Below are 17,011 nucleotides of genomic sequence, written 5' to 3'. Positions count from 1 at the left end.
ATTTTTTTAGTGTAGATCTACATTTTTGCAATTTCGTATCCAAAATTAATTTTTGGATGTAGATCTAAGATTTAAACTATAAAAATCAGAATGAGAAAAATACATCATTTTCAAATCAACCAAAAATAAAGCATGCAAAAATCGAACAAATTAAATTTATAACGTTAAACCTAAGTTTATTTATGTAAATGAATATTGGTATAGGTATAAATTATTTTCAAACAATTTTGTTTAAAAAATTGGAAATTTTAAAGGCTGAAATTGCAATGAAGAATCGAAGTGGGGAACGGCTGAAACGAAGAATCAAAGGAGAAAAGGGATAGTGTATTTTATTCAAATCATATGTGAATATATTTGTAAAATTTTATTTTAATATTTTGTTTTTCTAATTACACATTGTATAAAATTGCCATGTAGACTAGGGATGTGTATTTTTTAATACAATATGGATGATTCGATCGTCGATAACTTTTTGGCGTAGCATTTTATTCAAAAATTTGATAAACATTGGGTATTTTAGGGTAATGGCCCGATGGGACATTTTCTGCCCTTTATCCTTAAATGAATGGTTTAATAATAGATCTAAATTAGCGATTAAAATTAATTAATTATTTTAAATAATGAACTAGTAAATTTAATTGACTTATATTACATAAAATGACATATATTATGAAATTTAACATTATAATAAGTCAATTGAAAAAACGTTTAAGTTTGGAGGTACTGTACAATATATAAGCGTGTTAACTTGTGTAAAAAGCTTTTTGCCTTATCTGCATATACTTTCTTTCCTAGTTAAGTCATCCCCAACTATTTACCCTAAACTCAAACCCATTTTTCCACTTATGTCACATCAAACAGTAATTCTACTCCACCATTTACATCAAACTTAAACCCAAATGAATATTCCATATTTACCTACTTTTTTTACTTTTTCAATCTTAATTACATATTTATTAAAATTACACATTCACCCCACAACACTTTGCCAATAATTTTCCAAATATAATTAAATAATTTGATACAATTGTTTATAATAATATACTATATTTATATATATTAAATATTGTGTTATGTTATGTAATAGGAGTACTTACTAAATATTGTACTATTATTTAATTTATTGTATTATAATAATAAATATAATATTACAATTCATACTCAATAAAATAATTAATACTAATATTTTTGAGTTAAGACAAAATTGGTCCTAAACATATGGTCATTTTACCTTTTTGGTCCTAAACTTTATCTTTTGAATTTTTTGGTCTTGCACATATGAAAATTTAATCATTTTGGTCCTCCGTCAATAGTTCCGTCAATTTTTTGACAGTCAACGCGTTTTACCCAATTTTGACCAAATTAGAATCTTAATTCTGATTTTAAGTCACTAATTAATTCCTAATTCTTGTAACAAATATTATAAATCAGAAATAAATAAATAAAAAATAAAATGCCTTGTATTTCATTTTTTTATTTTCTGACCAAAACGGCATGTTCCCCTGGCCGGAAGGGATGCAATCCTCAATCCCCGAACTGACCTTCATCTCCTTGCCCGATTCCCCCTGAATCATCCCATGTTTTTCCTCCAGCAAGGTCACGAGCTCCTTAAGCAGCGCCCCGGCGCCGGCCCTGTCGCAGGCGGAGGTGTGGAGGCAGAGCGCGAGCACCGAATTTCCGGTGTCGGAGGAAGGTTTGGGATTCTGCCAGGAGTTGGTGTTGAGCTCGTGCTCGAGGATGAGGTGCAAGGGGGGGATGGGATTGGAATTGGGAGACGAGAATGTGAGAGGTGGATTGGGAATCGAAGGGGCGGATTTGGAGGTAGGGGGATTGGGGGGTGACGTAGGAGAAGGAGTTGGAGGAGGGGTCGAAGCGGAGCCTGGAGTTGAGGATGGGGTGGGAGGATTGGAGGCTTCAGAGGGCGTTTTCAAGGAGGGAGACGTCGGGGGCTTCGAGAAGAGGAGGGCCAGGACGGTGATTCCGGTGCCGGTGGGGATGGCGCGGCACCAGCTCAGCTCGGTGGGGCACACGGCGCGGGAGGAGGAAACCGACATTATTGATTCCCGACCAATCATGCTCTTCGACGGTACAATTAAACAACTATCAGTTTGATTGCTTTAGGAATAAATAATTTCAGAAAATAGTGTTTCATTTATTTGATTTTATGCATCTGCTTCTTTTGGTAAGGTGTGTGCAATGGAGGTGTGAAGATTGTTCGAGATAATGACAGGAGAAGGTTTGATTTTCATTTTATTTATTTATTTATTTCTGATTTATAATATTTGTTAAAAGAATTAGGGATTAATTGGTGACTTAAAATCAGAATTAAGATTCTAATTTGGTCAAAATTGGGTAAAACGCGTTGACTGTCAAAAAATTGACGGAACTATTGACGGAGGACCAAAATGATCAAATTTTTATATGTGCAGGATAAAAAATTCAAAAGATAAAGTTTAGGATCAAAAAGGTAAAATGACCATATGTTTAGGACCAATTTTGGCCTTAACTCCTAATATTTTATAGTAAATATAATTTCACAAATCATACAAATTAAATAATTAATACTAATAATTTATATAAAATAAAATAAATATTACTGTATCAATTAACTTTTTGAACTAAATATTGATGAAACCGTCAATATCCTAAAACAAATAAATACTCTGCATCATCCCCTAATTTTCTCTCTCTCCCATCGCCGCTATCTCTTCAATCTTCTCATTCTCTGTATTTTCGTTTTCAGGCTGCATCATCAAATTTTCTTCGCAAGTTCTTCAACCATCTACAACTCTCTATAATCAGGTAAGTCGTTTCTTCATCAAATTCTTCTTCTCCATTTTTCCGTTTCTGAACATCTCTCATCTCTCTTTCTTCTTCGAGTATCATAAAAAAAGGACTCAATTGCAATTTCGGATGAGTTTTGCGTCGTGCTACAGTGCCACTGCAAAGATGGAGTAATGCTGTTCAAAACGCAAAAAAAGGGCGATTTGGGATGCGTTTTGGAGTATGATTGGAGGTGTTTTTCACTGCAAAATTGCGTTTTGCCGATCGTTGGAGATGTTATAGGATGAATTTTGGAATTAAAAATAGAAAAAATCATTCTAGCGCTCTCTTTCTCCTTCCCCTTCTCCGTCGCTCCATCACCAAAGGCGCCGGCTCCGACTGAGCAGCGTTGCGGCCACCCTCCGGCCTCCACCTGTCCACCACATCGCCTCAGAGTGCCTCACCGTCTTTCAGGTTGGTGAACTAAATATGTGTGTATGAGAAATCGTAGCTCATAAATCAATTTGGTGTTGCTTTTCCTCAATATGCAATTTGAGATTGTGAGGATAGATAAGTTTTGGCAGATCAAGTAGAACTAAGCATTCTCTTGTTCAATTGTGCGAACAATTCTATATTACATTCAATTAGTTTTAGTAATAGGAGAACAGCAGCAATACAATAATCCAAGTATGTCCTTTTTTTTGACTTGGAGATTAAATTTAAGGATGAATATATACGTGGAATTTATATTTAGCCAACGATTCATAATCTGCTTTGTTTAACAGATTGTAGAATGTGGGTTTTAAGTCCTCATGACATCATGTAGAGTGGTGGTTCCGTGATCTTTCCAATATTATAAATAGGCAGAGAATGTTCGATGTATTTTGTTCACAGTGTAGCCTATTTATTGTATAAGAAAATATGATAATGACCTTAAGCTGGCTATATAGCTGTGCAAGTTTTGTTGCAATAGTTGTTGTCTTGTTGATGAAATTTGTTCTAAAGCTTATGTGAAGGGAGATGTTCTGACAGTCTTGTTTTTTCACTCCACTATTTTATTTTGCTAACTCTCTCAATTACAATTACTTGTTTCTCTTCATTACTTTTTATTGCTATCTCTTTTTTTGATTCACTTTTCCCGGGCCTTTTTAGTTTTATGGCTTCTTTCCTTACTATTCTTGATTGTTGGGTTGTGTTTCTTCTTTGTGTTTAGAAACTAACAGTAATATTTCGATATAGGTTGTGGCCGGAGTTCAAGAGTTATATTTTTAAACAGTTATAATTTGTTCCATTATGAATTTTATGGTGATGCTTTATTTTTATTCTTTCTGCTGCAGAGATTAAAAGTATAAAACAGAATTTTAGTGAACGGGTCGTGAGTGCAACTGCCTAGAGATGCCTATCGAATGCCTTGTGCTCGGTAACTAATTGTATTTAGTCGGGACACTTTCTAAACTTTCCTAGAAACCGTTTTATGTTTAATTAATTGTCCATGTAATTGGACAGGCGCCGGGCAAGAAGTGGGGAAGAGCTGCGTGGTTGTGACAATAAATGGCAAGAGAATAATGTTTGATTGTGGAATGCACATGCGCTACAAAGATCTTCGCCAATACCCGGATTTTTCTTTGATTTCAGATTCTGGTGACTTTACCAGTTCACTCTCTTGTGTGATCATTACACACTTCCACTTGGACCACATTGGAGCCCTTCCATATTTTACTCAAGTTTGTGGATACGAGGGCCCCATTTACATGACGGTACCAGACCCATAGTCATCTTATTTTCACTATAGCAGTCCCCTTTTCCTCAATTTTATGTTTGGCTTTTTAAAATTGAAACAATTTTTACTGCTGTAGTATCCAACGAAGGCCTTAGCTCCACTTGCGCTCGAGGATTATCGAAATATGCTTGAAAGAGGAGGAGAGAAAGCGCAGTTTACTTCTGAGCATATTGCAGAGTGTATGAAAAAAGGTACTCCCTCCGTCCCAACTAAATTGAGTCATTTCCTTTTTTAACGAAAAACAAAATATCCAATCACTCATACTTTATTCCACCATCTATTTTAGTCTCTCTTTATCTTTCTTACTTCATTCCTCTATCTTTGCAACACAATTTCTTAATCTTCGTGCCTAAAAGTTTTGTCTCAACTTAGTTGGGACGGAGGGAGTACAACCTTTTATGAACTCTCTATCTTTGTTTTGCCTCTTAGTTCAAGTTTATGCAAGGAAATTGTTGTTTTGCATCTAACAGAGTAAAAAAGTATTGAGGAGCAAATATATAGAATGAAAACTATAAAAACTAAAGAATTTGACCTAGAGAATCCAGTCCAGCCTGAAACTCAATTATGAAATAAAATAACAAATACTCCCTCCGTCCCCCAAAATTCGTCACCATTTGACCCGGCACGGGTTTTAATAAATGTAAAAGAAAGTGGGTTGAAAAAGTTGGTGGCATGTGGGTCCTACTTTTATATATTAGTTTTATAATAATATGTGAGTGTGAATGAGTTAGTGGAATGTAGGGTCCACTACCAAAAATGGTAAAAGTGAAAGGTGACAAATTTTTAGGGACGGACGAAAAAGGAAATAGGTGACAAATTTTCAGGGACGGAGGTAGTATAATGAATTAAAATCATATAGATACAGCTAATTAATCAAGTTGTTGGTCACTTGGTTGCCAAGGGAATCTGTGGCACATGTAAACTTGATTTGGGAAAAATTTACTAATCTGTGGGCTCATAGGATGAGATGCATATTGCTTAGTGAGCTATGGGTAGGAACAGTTCAGTACCAAAATAACATGACAACAATTCAGTTAAACTTAAACCACCTACGTCTTTGGAGTACTGTGCCCAAAGAAACAACTACGTATTTCACAATTAATAGTTACCTATGCATATCACAATCACACACACTCTACTGCTAGCAGATATTACACTGCTAGAACATTCGCAGAGCAGGCACAAAAGAATCTCCCACTTCATTGTAAGAGGTTAATCATTGGTTTACAAATGATAAAAATATACTTCCTTTCAACCTGTTGGCTGTTCTGTTTAGGTTTTGATTTGTATCACTTCAAATCGTTTTTTTTGTATGATTTTACTTGATACCTGATAATAAAAGGGCATACTTTTAAGATTACCTTCTCTGGGCATAATTATCAGAAAGGAGCAGAAATGTTTAACAGTTAAGAGCATTCATGTCAAATACTACTTGCATCATTAAAATGCCAACTGCATGCTTAAAAACTTTCTTTTTGAGAGGTCTTCTTTTTCTTGATAACTCAATTTGGTTTGCAATGTCATAACACCTTTTGTTTCCTCCTTCTCTCCTCAGTGCTAAGAACCATTTTCTTTTCTGCTTGGTGCCTCCTTAAATGATATTTATTGCTCAGTCATTCCCATCAACTATTTCGACAGGCGATCTTGTGGACCTTAGGTAATAGAAACACTAAATAGTTTCCTTTTCAGATACTATTTTAGTTGACTCCTGGCATGTGCTGTTTGATTGTATGCACATTTTATATCTGTTATTTTTAGTAATCTTATTGCTCTTTTTTACATGTGCTACGGCCGATGCAAACTAGTGACTGCAGTGGATCTAAAACAGACTATTCACGTTGATAAAGACCTTCAGATTCGAGCCTACTATGCAGGGCACGTAAGGCTTTAATTCCTTGCTCCACTCGTGTTACTAATTATTCTTACACACACACACACACACACCCCACAAACTTGTGCTACTTCTGCAAATGACCTGCAAGATATCTGTGTAAGGTTTATAATAATGTCATAATTAAAAATACCCAGCCTTCTCCCTCAAATTATATATTGATGTGTAGAGAGTCCCTTATAGTTCCAGTCCCTACATAATACCTCTCCATCCTCCCAAGGTAGATATCACACTTCCTTTTCTAGTTTGTCCAACAAAAGATTACACATTTCCTTTTTTTTGATAAAGTTCACTCTCACATTAATATATATACTTCCTTTTTATGTAGTGTTGTTTTGTGAGTTAAGTGGATAGAGGATAAAGTAAGAGTGAGAAATAGTAAGGGAGTGATGTTTCTATTTTAAGAAATGTGTCATTTAGGGTGGGACATTCCAAAAAGGAAAATGTATCACTTAGGGTGAAAAGGAGGACGGAGGGTGTCTTTTCTCTCTCCGTTTAACACACAAAACAACATTTTCTAAAATCTCGTGCCATCATCCAAGTGAGACATCTACCTTGGGACGGAGGGAGTATATACTAAGGATTCAAGTTTGAAGCAAGGCATTCTTTAATTCAACTCGTGAACCAAATGCTTAAAGAAGAAAATATCAATCACAACTCCATATTCTCAATTTCCAATATCTTTGTAAGCTATGAAGTATCAAATGGTGTGTCGAGAAACTTCTTACATGTTGGTTTAGTATAATAGTATATGTATTGGTTGCACAATTGAATGAAACTTGATAGGGCTCAGTCTTTCTGTAGAAGGTGCATGTCAGGATTTTGATAAGTATTTCATTACTAGAAACCTACAGCCTATCATGTTTTGTTCTATAACGGAATATTATATACTGGAACTTTTGCTGTCTACTTATTAGATGCTTCATCTATGAAATTTAGATTGTTCTTTGAATATTGTCCAATTTGGCTCAGAATTATTACACATTTTTCTCAGGTTCTTGGGGCTGCAATGTTTTATGCCAAAGTGGGTGATTCTGCTTTGGTATATACAGGTGACTATAATATGGTGCCTGATAGACATCTTGGTGCAGCTCAAATTGACCGACTGCAGCTGGACCTTGTTATATCCGAGTAAGAGAATCTCTACATGACTATACACTGACTAGAAATCCTAACTTGGCTAGGGATGCATATGAAATTCGCATGCTCTAGGACATTTTATGACTTGAACGAACTAGCTGGATTAGAAGATAAGTCGATAATTAGATGATTCATGAACTTCAAAGTGGCTTCATGTAGATTGGGGTGATGACAGTGGCTGAATACACTGCCACAGTTGGCTGATATTTTGTATCAAGTCTTCTTAAGATGTCCTCATTTTTTCCTTTTAACAGGTCAACTTATGCAACAACATACCGTGATTCAAAATATGTCCAAGAGAGGGAATTTCTAAAAGCAGTATGAATCTTACATCAGTTGACTTTTGTTAACATGATATGCTTTGCTCTTTTGTTATATACCTTTATACGCTCTTACGTATCCCTTGTCATCACCCATAAACAGATTACAATTTACTAGTTTTGGTGTTCTGCAATTATTCTTTCTTATCCTGAACTGAAGCAATTATACTTCAAAGTATTAAATAATAAATCTCAGTTATTCACGCATTTATTTCTCAAGGTTGCAGTTATGAGTGGCACTTGTTGAATTGGTATACTTCCTCTCTTATTATGCCTTCTACACAATATCCTTAAATCCATAAGTCTCCTCAGCCTTAGGAACATTTAGTTGCTAGGTACACCCGTGAATTGCTTGATGTGGGCTGGATGTTTGTCTAGGTGTTCCTTATTTCATGTGCTTTCCCCCTGAATCGTACTTCTGATATGATGTTTCTTTATTTCAGTGTGTATTTGGATATGCTTAAATCTACATGTGATTGATTTGTCTTGCAGGTTCACAAATCTGTTGCTAGTGGAGGCAAGGTTCTAATTCCTTCAAATGCTCTTGGGAGGACTCAGGTCTTTACTATTGCAGCATAAATGTAAATTAGTTGATGCAATTAATTTGTTCTGCATTCCTGATTAAATTATTCTTCAGGAACTGTGTATGCTATTAGATGATTATTGGGAGAGGACAAACCTTAAGGTGCCAATATACTTCTCTTCAGGTAACCCTTTTTGCCTTTATCTTTTTGTAATATTATTATGGGTTTCATCATGGTGTGCTTGGAATAAAGTTCTTGTGTGGGTCAAGAATTAGTGGGTGTTTGAATAGTATTTTCAAAATAAGGGTTTCTCTATCTTTGTGCCACCATTGGAAACAGAAAAGCATTCACAGTGTGGTAGGAATCTTCCTGTGAATCTCTTGGTTTGAGGTGTTATATCAATTCAGTTTAGCTCATTTGTTAATTCCGCCTCCACTCTATCAAACTGCTCAAAGAGTGGGCACATGTCCATGAAGATCAGCTTTTTTTTGTCACTTTGTTGGAAATAGCTGAGTAAATGCAAAAATTCTCAGGTTCGACCATACAAGCAAATCTGTACCATAAAATTCTCATCAATTGGGCAAGCCAAAATGTCAAGGATACTCATGCTAGACACAACGCATTTGACTTCAGAAACGGTAAGTCCGGCCAAACTCCGTATCTAATAAGAAGCAGCATGCATTTTTTTTCCAATAATGGCCTCAAGTAATATGCTGCCTTTTTCATCTGCTGAATACTATTTAATGATATTTTGTCCTTCTAAATGTACTGTTGGCCAGTAAATGTCTTGTTTTTGTGTTTGGATGTTATCCTTCTAAATGATATTAATGTTTTTGTCCTTCTATATGACATTAATGTCCAAGTAATTTTATCTGCATAGTTTTAAGTTTTGAAATTGAATTATAGAACAAGTAGCCATATACAACATTGATGTTTTGTGATCAAGAAATACAAAATCCTAGACTAGTCTTTTCAATAGGAGAAAGAATGCTTGTATTCTCTAGGCTAGCAAGACCCATAAAACTAGCTGGCAGCTCAACCCCAATATTAATTGGCTAATGTAAATAACAGATGAAGAAATGAGAGAACAATGGTCAAGCATCAAGCACTGCTACGCACTTGCCTTTGCTCTCACCTCTCCCCCGATTCTGCAACAACTCCTCGATCTGTCCTCCCTAACAGTCCTGTACTCTGTCCACAAGGCAGAAATCTGGAGATTGCCTTGCAAATTATTCCTCATCCGCCCATGTTGCCTCATATATCCTCTCCTTTCTCTGTCATAATCAATTATTATAAATTTTAATCCCACCATCCCCAACTTCTGCAGTGGTTCGGCTACAATACGAGAATGCCCAACCATAGCTACAATTTGGGAGACATGACACATGGATGTTTTGTAAGCTAGAGTTGTTGGTAAGGCACAGACCATATGCCCAGTACTTCACTTCTCTAATGTGTTTAATAACTTTGAATATAAGTATGAGGGCTGGGAGGCCTGCCATGTGCTGAATACTAAATGAATATGTTGAATATTTATTTTTATACATTTACCTGTTGGTGATTAAATTTCATTATCTTATTTTGAGATATTAAATGGAGTTCGATAATCCTTCAAAAAACTTCTCTAATTTTCATGATTATCAATGATTTTCTAGAGCATGGGTGTTATCTAAACTTGTGCAACCTGTGTAAATAAATATGTGAAAATACCTTATATAATCTACTCTGAATTGTGATGTTGCAGTCAGGAGTTTTGATCGTTCCTTGATAAATGCTCCTGGACCTTGTGTCCTTTTTGCTTCACCTGGAAACCTTAATGGTGGCTTTTCTTTGGAAATTCTCAAGCAGTGGGCTCCATACGAAGAGAATCTTGTCATGCTACCAGGGTATGATTGTTCTTTTCTAACATAAGTGATTTGCACTTCTACTTGTTCTGTTATTTTTTTTGGGGGGGGGGTCTGGTTTATTCGTTTTATCTGAATGAAGAAAATGCAGAAGATATAACAAAGAAGACATGATTCCACTGTTATGAATATAAAGTTTCTTTCGTTGCTAAACTATTATAAGTCGTTTTAGACAATCCATATGTACAATGCTTTTTTTTTGTTTTTTACTATGTTGAAGATAGTCGCAAGTAATGATAGGTCATGGCAGGCCTGCCCGCCATCCACACAAGAAAAAATAAAGTTTTCATGGAAGACCTCCTAGGGATTAGAGACATAGGGCTAAAGAGAGAGCCAAAAAATTATCTTTCGTGCATAATCTTGCATAATCTTGAATGTTATTAGTTCCGGTGCGTAAACTCGGGGGCGGTGCATGTATGCAACTTTGATCCCAAACTCTCTGTGTTTCCTCCAGATCTTGTTCGAATGGAATTATAGGAAGCAAATTGATGTCAGCCAAGATACCGACACAAATCAAGCTTGATGAGAATGTCAAAACCGATGTGCGATGCCAGGTTAAGAACCTTCCTCTTATGATATACTGTACTATTATTTTTTCCTTCTCTAATATCCCAAAAGGATGAAACCTTAGCAACATTTTTGTTTTTGCTAAATTATTTAGCATGCTTTTGTTTTAGATTTAGGTAGGGTTCGAAGTTTTAGTATTTAGAGTGTCGATAATCCTAGTATTAATGAATAGAATAGTTGTGTGTTGTTTGTAGATTTTTGTATGAATATAAAATAATTTTCAATAAAGTGGCTATTGTATAAGTATTAAAGTATGACATAAGTCATTTAAACCATAAATGTTGAACCTAATTTGCAATTTCGATTTGACTGTTAATTGCATAAAATTGAAAGGTTTGGTATTTATTTGCTACGCAGCCTTACAAGTTGGGTTGAAATTACAAATTTGGTCAATGTTTATGATTTAAATGATGATTATCCCATATTATGTTGGTAAACTAATTGGGAAGTTGTGAAATAATAAATATTTGAATGTAAACACTCATTATATGCATTTCAAGTTATTGTTTGTGCTTAAATTCAGACATTTAACTATGTAAAATTCAAGACCTTTGATGTAGAAGGCATAATGTTTGCAATTTCAGAGCTCCTTAACAAGCACAAAAATTTCACATTTTCTGGTGAAGTGCTTGTTAGAGTTAAAATTTGTTCTTATTTGGCCTTTCCCCAACCTGCTTTGCAGATTCATAAGTTAGCTTTTAGTGCTCATACCGATGGCAAGGGAATCATGGACCTTGTTACGTTTCTCTCGCCTAAGCATGTGCTGCTTGTACATGGAGAAAAGCCTAAGATGGCTGCGCTTAAAGAAAAAATCCAGTCTGAATTGGGAATTGAATGCTGTTATCCAGCAAACAATGAAACTGTGACCATTCCTTCAACTCATCACATAGAAGCCGGTGTGTCTGATGCATTTCTGCAGAGTTGCCTGACCCCCAATTTCAAGTTTTGGAAAACCAATGTTGGCTCGGACGAGAGAACACCTCCTATATTGCAGGTTCATGATGACCGAGTGGGTCAAGGGATGTTAACCCTGCAGAATCCTAGAGTCTTTACTCAAAACGAATTGAGGGACGTGTTAGGAGTAGAAAATCATCAAGTGAAGTTTGCTCATTGTTGCGCAGCAGCATATGATTCAGAAATTAGCCATGCTGCATCAGATTGGTCGCCTTCGACGTCTCAAAAGAATTCTTTGCTGCAGCTGTTGTTCGGATTAGTTTCCGGAGATTTTCCCGATTGTATTATGCATGATTGCCAAAAGGGCATTCAGGTTGGGTCGTTTGTCGCCTCTTTGTGCTCGAGGGAAGAATGTCCGAGCAGCAACTCGGATGCACTACATTTTCGCTGTACGTGGTCGGTGACTGACGAGGAACTTGCTTGGAAAGTTATTTCACTAGTAAAGAATGTCAAGTTGAGCAGGGAAAGCACTTGATTCTTTATGGATTTCTAGTGACGTTATTTAAAGCTCCAGTGTTCTTGATACAAAAGAAAAAAACAAACTTGGAAGGACTATACTTTTATGATCATTGATTTAGTGTCACTTCATCCTTGTTTGTCTAGCTTATTTGACATTTGTTTTATCGAAATTAAGTTCAAGAATATGTTGAAAACATGCTTTTCAGATCGAATCAAGAAATTCCTGGCAAATGTTAAACATGAAAACAATGTACTATTATGTGTAAAATGATGGTTTACTACTGCGTTATGATTTTAATAATTAATTTACTATGTTTTGGGTTATGATTCAAACCGGAAGTTTCTACATTTACTATATTTACCTGCATGATATTTTGCCAAATTTATAATGAAACATGAGTATATTTTAACTACAAATATGTTTAAATCAAGAAATTTTATTTATACGCATATAGTCCTGTATGTATATTTTAATCGATAAATGATAGCCCATATTACAAGTCATTAATTAAAATGAAGAATTTTTTAATTTATATATATAAAAAATGGATTTATTCTATTTTGATCCGTTAAATAAAAATAACCTCTTCTATTTTTGGTAACTTCTTTCTCTCTAATATGGTGGACTTTATTCTCCACTTACAATACTATAATTACTTTTTTTTCCTATTTATCTTTTATTTTACAAATTATGCATTAAAACTTACGGTGTCCCAAATGTATATTTTTATGAGACAGATGGAGTATATTATTTCCAAGCATAGAAAAAGGGTCTATTATATTTAAAATAAAATTTTAACATAAATTATATAGAGATTAATTTGGATAGACGAATCAAAATAATAAAAGAAATTATAGGATTCGACGACTGAATTATACTTCATGCATCCTGAATAAGTAGTCCACTTTTTTCTATTTTGGACTGTTCTACAAAATTAAACCACTTTCCATTTTAGTATTCTTTCTAATGAGGTGAGTCTCGTTCTCCATCAACAATACTCAAATTACTCCCTCGTCCACTAATAGTCGTCTTATTTTATCATTTTCGCTTGTCCAAAAATAAATGTCTCATTTGTTTTACAGCTTTTGATAATGAACCACACATTCCACTAACTTTATCTCAATCACATTTTATTATAGAACTAATAAGAGTAAATTGTCTGCAAAGTCATGACCTTTTTAAAATAGTTTGGTTTTTTCTCGTGAACTTTAATGTTGCATGGAAAGTCATGAACTTTACCGGACTGTAAATTTCTCATCCGATCCGACCTGATAGATTTCCGACACTAACTTACCCTCCATTATGGAATATTTTTCTATTCACTCTCTATTTTTTTTTCAAATTTGTGTAAATTCAAATCGAACCTACTATTTAAGGATGGGAAGAGTATTTTTTTCAAATTTTTCTATATCTTTATCAACTTTGCATTAAAATTAATGTCATTTTATTATTTTCTTGAGATGAATACGGCATAAAATAAAAGAAATTTAACAAAATTCCCCAAAGGTGGGCAGAGTGGGCTTTCTCCAAAAACCCTCACAATGAAAATACCGAGAATACCCCTCAACAGAATCCCCAAATCTAGTTAAGTGCTTCTACTCTCCAGTTCCAAATTCCCCTTCAAACATCTATCCTACTCAGCTCTAGCACGAGAAATCACCGGAAATTCGCAAGAGAAAATGGCGTCGGCGTTGAGATCCGCCATTCTCCGCCACATTAGGGTCCCCGTAACCCAATCCTTTGTCCTAAACGGATCCCGCCTGGCGACCGTCCGATCGATGTCGTCCCACGGCGACGATCACCTCGACAAGCAGGCAGTTATTGACCGAGTTCTCGACGTCGTCAAGAGCTTCCCCAAAGTCGATCCATCCAAGGTCTACCTCACCCCCTCCCAGTTTCTTCAATTATTCGATTAATTTAATAGTTTTCCGTTATTAGAATGTCAAGCACTTTGATTGCCTCGGTGCTGTTTCTCGATTTGTATGAGTGGAAGTTTCGAAATTAGGTTATCGTTGTGTATGATTTGTTTGGCAAGGTTGGGATACGTTGTGTTATGTAGTTCTATAATCATTGTTTATCTTGATATATTGGTGAATGGAGATATAGTAGTGAATAGAGATACGGAGCTCTAGGAATGAATATGCTGGATTTATATCAGGTGATTCGGATTGCCTGATATCGGCACAAATTCCTTGTCACATTTATAATCAATCATTAATAATGTGTTGATATCATTTTCAATTACTTTTTTTACTCTTTCGATGTTTTATTTATTTATTTATTGGATACATTGATGTTTCATAGTTATTCAAGTATAATTCGAGTGGTGTGGACGGGGATGTTAAAACTAGAAAGTGAATGGGAATTTTAGTATTTTGACCCTTTGGGTTGTAATTCACTGGCAATTAAGCATGTGTAAACTTCTCTTGGTTTGTTTGATGGTAATGCAGTTTGTTAGCTGCATTTGTGTGCTCTGATTAGTAGATAGGAACGTCAGTGACTGTTGAATACAATAAAAGCTTCTTCCTGTAACTTTCCCCCCGTGTTTTTCAAAAGAAGTAAAAACTTTGGATTCTAATACAATCTCTTGTAAGTGACCAATAGATTGTTTAGTCATCAGCAGATCGTATTATTTTATTATCGTGCCAGGAGGAAGAAGTGAACGAAGTGTAGTAGCGATTTGAATGATGCTTATTAATCTCAAATGTGCTTCAGATTATTAGGTCGCCATTGTTGTTGAAAGTATGACAGGATAGTGATGGATTTGTCTATATGTAAAAGTGTTCAAACAAACATATGTACACTGTTGGGGGGGTATTTTTGAAATGAACAGAAAACTCTGATATCTGGTTTTTAATATATGCTGTATTGTGGGAGTGTACTGCTTTACTACTAGATCTGAATAGCTATTGGCGCAAAACGAAAACATGTGACTTTTAAATAGAAATAAACAATACTTGTGCATAGATTTGCAATTGAATGGCTTCTTCACCTGTCACTCTGTTGTGTGTGCACATGCAGGAACTTCTGCATATGATTAGTTCTTTATTTGATCGATTGATTCAAATGTTGATAAAAGTATGCTGTTTAGTCTTTTCACAATGGGTTCAAACTTCAAACACAATGAATTGACCTTATTATCATTTATTTCATACCACATCAGGGATCATTTCTTTGAAGTAGCAATTTTCGTAGATACCATCATAATTTACATTTCTGAACTTTGTTGAGTAATCTTTAATCATAATTTTTGTGTTTTTCTGGAGCTTCTCGTTCATATTTATGTCCAGATTACACCCCTTACACTCTCTGTCAACTATTAGGATTTTTCTAATGGGATTCGATGATCTGCATTTCAATGTCTTTCATCCTGATATGCCATGCTGGAAATTATTAGCTGAAGTCTGACTAGTTTCTTTTCTAATAACTTCAGGTGACTCCTGATGTTCATTTTCAAAAGGATTTGGGTCTGGATAGCTTAGACAATGTGGAGATTGTGATGGCTCTCGAGGAAGAGTTTAAGTTGGAAATTCCGGACAAGGAAGCTGATAAGATTGACTCATGCCATCTTGCAATTGAATATGTTCATAACCATCCTATGGCTAGCTAAGATATGCAATGTTCCATAGTTTGGTGTTTTGATAACTCAAAAGCATGTATCCATCCGTCTTTGCACGGGAAATAATTTAGTCGTGCTTGAGATAAGATATCCCTGAGCTGGGGTTGAATGTTGGTGTGTAGTCTCTTCTTGTATTGTTTTTCTTAAGCTCATGTTGCCCTCTGCCCTGCTGCAGTGACGATGAAACAAAGTTATTGGCACAAAATTTATATCTGTTGCCAATTTGGCATATCCTTAATTCATTCCCCTTGAATTATTTACCTAATTTTACATTTAATTTCTGGTATTAAAGTTCTTGATTATGGTTAAATTTAATTTCTTAAGGGAGTATTCAACTTCTTCATAAATAACATGAAATCCGAATTTTATGCTTAGAGTTTGCCCCAAACTTTGTGTACGTTTTTATGTTTGTTCTGCCATAATTATTAGTTGGAACCTAATCTTTGCTACATTTAGGCATCAAATCCTCATTTACCATGATAGTTGGAACCTAATCTTTCTGAATAAATTCCGGGTGAGACTTTCTGACGTGAGAATTTCTTGCAATATATGCAGAGGATGAGTGGATAGTTTGGAAATTATGATAATTTTCGATAATAAGAAAAGTATGAAAATTTATGGGAGCATCTCCAATGGCGGATGTCTGGTCGGACATCCGCGACGGGCGACCGGGACGTCCGCCATTGTGGCGTGGCAAGTCGGATACGGACGTCCCGTAATGACGTTGGATGTCCTCGGATGTGCGGGCGACGGGTGGGCGGACGTCCGGGTCGGACGTCCGGTATTTAAATTTTTTTTTAAAAAAACTCTATATATACGACTCGTTGAACTTCATTTCATTCGCACCACTTGTGTTAACAAGTTTCTCTCTTCTTTTACTACAAATTTCATTTCTACTTAATGGAGAACGACAGGAACTCCCCCGCCACGAGCGAGTCGCAGACTCCGACGTTTCCCGCCGAACTGGAGGGAAACTCTAGCGGAAATGCGACAACGGTTCTGGCAATGTCGGGGATGGGTGGAATGGGTAGGATGGGTGGTATGGGTGGGATGAGTGGGATGATATCCCCTTACTGCAATATGTACAAT

The 17,011-nt window shown here is 35.6% G+C and overlaps 3 protein-coding genes across 6 annotated transcripts; all 3 read left to right on the top strand.

Moving 5' to 3' along the window:
• The first annotated feature begins 1,464 nt into the window (after positions 1–1,464).
• LOC121765692 lies at positions 1,465–2,798 on the top strand. Its single transcript, XM_042161898.1, has 3 exons — positions 1,465–2,086; positions 2,188–2,236; positions 2,744–2,798. Exons 1-3 carry the CDS (start codon positions 1,738–1,740, stop codon positions 2,796–2,798), a joined length of 453 nt encoding a protein of 150 aa, XP_042017832.1. The 5' UTR covers positions 1,465–1,737.
• LOC121765058 (cleavage and polyadenylation specificity factor subunit 3-II-like) lies at positions 2,646–12,635 on the top strand. Of its 4 annotated transcripts, none has more exons than XM_042161103.1 (14): positions 2,646–2,802; positions 2,937–3,237; positions 4,101–4,183; positions 4,270–4,520; positions 4,620–4,734; positions 6,349–6,422; positions 7,429–7,565; positions 7,829–7,892; positions 8,387–8,452; positions 8,532–8,601; positions 8,952–9,056; positions 10,163–10,304; positions 10,777–10,876; positions 11,572–12,635. In XM_042161103.1, exons 3-14 carry the CDS (start codon positions 4,159–4,161, stop codon positions 12,316–12,318), a joined length of 1,896 nt encoding a protein of 631 aa, XP_042017037.1. In that variant the 5' UTR covers positions 2,646–2,802; positions 2,937–3,237; positions 4,101–4,158; the 3' UTR covers positions 12,319–12,635. The 4 variants fall into 4 exon arrangements, with proteins under 4 accessions (XP_042017037.1, XP_042017038.1, XP_042017039.1 ...); XM_042161104.1 differs by having other exon boundaries at positions 2,648–2,802; positions 2,895–3,237; XM_042161105.1 differs by having other exon boundaries at positions 2,665–3,237; positions 4,270–4,317; positions 4,399–4,520.
• Positions 12,636–13,907: 1,272 nt separating this feature from the next.
• On the top strand, positions 13,908–16,160 carry LOC121766164 (acyl carrier protein 1, mitochondrial-like). The gene is made up of 2 exons (XM_042162516.1): positions 13,908–14,177; positions 15,737–16,160. The coding sequence occupies exons 1-2, from the start codon at positions 13,983–13,985 to the stop codon at positions 15,911–15,913; spliced, it is 372 nt and encodes a 123-aa protein (XP_042018450.1). The 5' UTR covers positions 13,908–13,982; the 3' UTR covers positions 15,914–16,160.
• The last annotated feature ends 851 nt before the right edge of the window (positions 16,161–17,011 follow it).

Source organism: Salvia splendens, chromosome 14, assembly GCF_004379255.2.
Source record: "Salvia splendens isolate huo1 chromosome 14, SspV2, whole genome shotgun sequence".
NCBI classification, from domain to species: Eukaryota; Viridiplantae; Streptophyta; class Magnoliopsida; order Lamiales; family Lamiaceae; genus Salvia; species Salvia splendens.
Note: the sequence above shows the minus strand (reverse complement) of the source record. Positions and strands in the feature narration are given on the sequence as shown.